At 41.1% G+C, this 4,931-nt stretch overlaps 1 protein-coding gene across 1 annotated transcript; it reads right to left on the reverse strand.

Moving 5' to 3' along the window:
- Positions 1 to 3,435: 3,435 nt before the first annotated feature.
- On the reverse strand, positions 3,436 to 4,512 carry LOC120930733 (olfactory receptor 10A7-like). Its single transcript, XM_040341907.1, has one exon. The coding sequence runs from the start codon at positions 4,510 to 4,512 to the stop codon at positions 3,436 to 3,438; it is 1,077 nt and encodes a 358-aa protein (XP_040197841.1).
- Positions 4,513 to 4,931: the final 419 nt, after the last annotated feature.

Here is a 4,931-nt window from a genome sequence, read left to right on the forward strand (position 1 = left end):
GTTGAGGTTTTGGGCAGGACCATTTGTCCACCAAAAAATAGTCAATCCGGGTGTATGAGTTATGGCGGGGGAAGAAGAAGGAATAGTCTCTCTCGGTGGTGTGGTGGCACCTCCAAACATCATATAGATCATGTGATCTGATAAAGGAGCCCATATGCGTTGGGATTCTTCTGGAGTGAGATCAGGCATCAATTGAGTTGTCTGGGACTATATTGAAGTCCCCACAGATAATGAGATGTCCTTAAAATGGTTGATTTTTTTCATCAGTTTGGATAAGAAGCTAATTTGCTTCTTGTTGGGGGCATACACCGTCACAATGGTATATCTGGTGTTATTTAAGGAACAATCCAAGGCTAAGTATCGTCCATTGGTGTCGACTAGACTGCCATGGAGCGTAAATGACAGCGTGTTTTTGATGGCTATTAAGACTCCGTTTTTTTTCTCAAGGCCTGATGCTTTAAAGATGCTCGTAAATTGCTTGTTGGTGCATTGTGGCTCCGCTGTGATTTTGAAGTGTGTCTCCTGTACACAGAGAATGTTGCAGATAGAGTTTTGTGCTGTCTTCCACAGAGATGCTCTCTTAGCAGGGTGATTTAGCCCCTTCGCATTTATTGACAGGAATTTTGGCATTTTGTGAAGTGCTAAGGGTTATAAAAGGAAAAGGTGGTACTTACAGTTCTTGTCGGGTCTTGTGGTACAGCAGGGAAACGGAAGGTGGTCCGTGTATTCTGTAGATCAGGAAAACGTGTTCTCAGAAATCAGGTTCTCTGCAGGGAAGCAGGGAGGGAGGGAAATAGAGAGGAAATTAACAGACAGTCAAGGCTAGGTGGTAATGAGGTCTGTGGGGATATACAAGGGTCAGTAGTAAACCACATGAACTACTGAGCACTGTGGAGGGTGAAAGTTTGTGGATAGACTGCAACGAGCAGGCACTAAACCGAAGTGCATAAGTAAGATGAGTATAATAGGTGCACTAACCTTATAATCACTTGATAGCACTGGGACGCCCCCTGTCGGAAAGAAAGGGAGTGTTGCCTGAGGCGTGTAGGTGAGGTGATGCTTCCAAGTCAGGAATGATCTTCCATTTTTTGAGAAGTAGACTGCCTTCTTCCACTGTGTGGACACTGTGTTTCACTCCATTCCTGGAGACCAGAAGTTTGGTCGGAAATCCCCATTGATAGGGTATTTTTTGGTTGTTTAACGGTTCAGTGAGGGTTTGGAGTTGGCGTCTTTGTTGGCGAGTGTATTGGGAAATGTCAGCAATTTCACGTAGGGTGGTGGTAGTTGGTCGATACGTCTTGTCTTGGATAATAGCATCTCTTTAGTATGATAGAAGCGGATTTGCATAAGAGTATCACAGGTGAGATGGTTTAGGTAGTCGATGGATGCGATCGATAATTGTTTCCACTTGTGGAAGCTCCGGTAGGATCGTCAAAATCATCTATCTTGCATATGTATTCAGGTCGGCTGGAACGATCGTTTCAGGTATTCCTCGTATTTTTACATTGTTGCGTTTCGAGCGGTCTTCTAGGTCCGCCATTTTGGCCCGTACCCACTGCTGTTCTTCTTTAACGTGGTCGTGCGAATCCTCTAAGGCCCCGTACACACGAGGGGAGATTCCTCCTCCGGATTTGGATCCGATGGTTTGTACTCACCATCGGATCAAAATCCGCACGGAATTCATCCACGGTGACGTGTCGCGCCGTCGCCGCGATGATGACGCGGCAACGTGCGCGACGTTGGAATGTAAGTACTTCCACGCATGCGTCGCATCATTACGACGCATGCGAGGGAGGGGAGCGGACGGATTGATCCGGTGAGTCTGTACAAACCACCGGATCAATCCAGGAACAACAAAAAAATTTGCGCTAGCCAGAAACAGAATAAATGAAAAAAATATGTAGGTAAGTTAAAACCGAAGGCAGCAATAAACGGTGCATATACACATGGATAAATGGAAAAAGAAAAAAACTGTGCCAACTATAGTAACCAGCTATGAGACTGGAAAAATGTTCAATGTACTTTGAAGCATGAAATCAAATGTTTAAAAATAACTAATAACTGAATTAGTCCAAAGTCAATGTTCTGATAAAAAGAGCAACTAGTATGCAGCATGGAACTGTACAGCTCAATTCTGATGACACCACAGTGAGAGGTATTAATGATCAGTGAAGCCACCACCACATAGATAGCCTCTTACCAGATGGCTAAGAGGGAATAGCCTTAAACAAGGTACACCACTCTCCAGGGGAATCCTAATCACGTTCATCCAAGGGAGAGATCTCCAGGGGAGAAGAACCTGCTATCCAGCGAATCCAATCCTCCACACAGAGAAAGAGTGGCAGCCCGTCCACTCAGAGATCACATGTTCACGTTGTCCCCAGAATAGAAATACACTAATAGTGTGATACCGTTTGAGGGTGTTTATTAAATAAAAAAGAATGTACTTACAAAGGTTGTAAAAACATCAAGCATAAAAACAGGTGCCGGCCGGCAACGAAAGCCCTTCCTCGTTCACACATAGCGCGGTAGCGTCACTGAATGCATTCAGTGACGCTACCGCGCTACCCCCTTTCCACTGTCTAATACTTGACTATTTATTCTTTGACATATGACATAGGAATTGATACACTTGCCATTAAAGATTGTAACCTTTATTGCATTGCTTATTTTTCCAACTCATCAGAACAGCGCTCCTTGTGTTGAATCTCATTTGGTCTCTTGAGTCTGGGAGCAGCAGCCAGAGTATAATATCGCCCAGTTCATCTTTACTCACAATTATGCACTTGGCCCCTTTCTGGTGATTTTCTCAAACTTTCTGTTTAGTTTTTTTAAAGGGGATGTCCAAAGCTCTCTATATATTGTTGTACTCATTATTTATTTTAGGAGTTAAACTATTCTTGTTCTCTTTTTTTCTTTGATGAGGGCTAGACTAAGTAGATTCCCCCAATATGAGAAGAAAATTGTTGATTGCAATTGTTGTTTGCAATGCAATGACCCATACACAAAAATAAAACCATGGATCTCAACCTCAATAAGGTTCAGAAGCCTAAGAACGATACACATAGATAGGAGACTGTTGAGTTTTTAATGTCATTAGAAATGGCTGGCAAGTAAGGAGTCAGTAAGAATAACAGGATTTGTGCAATATGGTAGGGATGGGACCAGAGATAAAGATAGAAGAGAGGTTGACCTTGGTTATATAGGTATCCCAGCGCTGAAGCAGAAATTTTAACAAAAACAAGGGAGTTGTAAGAGGTACCATGAAATGAAGGTCTAAAGGGTATTTAGGCCTTGTTTAGAAAGCTAATTTGGGTGATTGAACTCTAGTAACAATGTATTGTTAAGTATTGCTTCAGTACAGTAGAAGTCAAATTTTTGGAGACCAGTGCACACCAAGTTATCTACAAGTTTAAATGGATATATCTTAATAATTTAACTTTTACTAATGGTTTTAAATAAAAAGCTTATATATAACATCTTTAAACTGTCCTTGATCTCTTTATTCCTCAAGCTGTATATGAAAGGGTTTACAAAGGGAGTAAAAACCGTGTACAACAAGGACATTATCTTACTGATCGTTTGTGATTGTCCTTTCTTTGGAATCATATATGCAGCAATTAGGGTTCCATAAAATATAAACACAACAGTGAGATGGGAGCTACAGGTGGAAAAGGATTTCAGTCTTCCAGAAAAGGAGGATATCTTTAATATTGTTAAAACAATGTAAGTATATGAAATCACTATCACTAGGAAGGGTAATATTAGCACAGGAACACACAACAAGGTAACTTCCATTTCAACTCTGGATGTATCTAAGCAGGAAAGTTCCACAAGAGGATTGAAATCACAAAATAAATAGTCAATAACATTGGATCCACAGAATTCTAGTTGACATAAGCCAAGTGTTGATATTAATGTTATAGAACAGCTGAAAATCCAGGATGCAAGAAGTAATGTAATGCAAAGTGATTGTTTCATGATGGAGGTATAATGCAGAGGAGAGCATATGGCTAGATAGCGGTCATAGGACATCACTGTCAGAAGGAAACATTCAAATACTTCTATTGAGCCAAAGACATAATATTGAGTGATGCAACCAGAAAAGGATATGGAGGTCCTCTCATGTAGAACAATATGTAACATGTTAGGAGCGATATCTGTGGTCAGCATGATGTCAGATATAGAGAGTTGGGAGAGGAAGAAGTACATGGGGGAATGAAGGGTCTTACTGTAATATACCAGCATGATGATCAAAAAGTTTCCACATATTGTCCCAATGTATATAATAAGGACCAAGGTGAAGAGCAGCAGATTATATACACCATTGTTGTTAAATCCCAAAAAGAAGAATGCGGTGACATTACCTTTATGTGTGGTCTGTGTGAAAGCAGAAGAGATGTATATAACTTTTTTATGTATTAGCCATAACAGAAAAAATGTGACTTTGCAAAATGATTTGATAGCAAGACAGATATGACTTTGAATACCCAACAGCAATGAATGTTCCATTTGCTAATTAGAGTGCTTTATATATATATATATATATATATATATATATATATATATATATATTTATGGTCGTTACCCTCTGACCGAGAGAGATGTGGATCACATAAACACGCGACAAGACTTACAACATAAATAGACCTGAAGTGTGGCTTGGTGGTCTGGTCAGTATGCCAAGAAAAGGGGGCATACCCAAGGTAAGTAATGGGTAGTTAATTGAAGAAGGATATGCTGAGAAGTGCCCTGAAAAAGGGAAGGGCGAGAGGGTGTCGAATGCGATTGAATGCGCAGACTCACGAACATGAGGTGAGCTGGAAAGAGTCGGCCCAGTGACGTGTAGTACCGCACACTGAACCGACAAAGAGCATGTGTGAGTGGGCTGCTTAAATACCCTCCGGGCTCCTCCCATAAACTCAGGCCAC

The sequence above is a fragment of the Rana temporaria genome, chromosome 3, assembly GCF_905171775.1.
Source record: "Rana temporaria chromosome 3, aRanTem1.1, whole genome shotgun sequence".
NCBI classification, from domain to species: Eukaryota; Metazoa; Chordata; class Amphibia; order Anura; family Ranidae; genus Rana; species Rana temporaria.

What these genes read in the sequence shown, in the direction of transcription:
- LOC120930733 (XM_040341907.1), bottom strand. Translation starts at nt 4,512, where the DNA reads ATGGAACATTCATTGCTGTTGGGTATTCAAAGTCATATCTGTCTTGCT.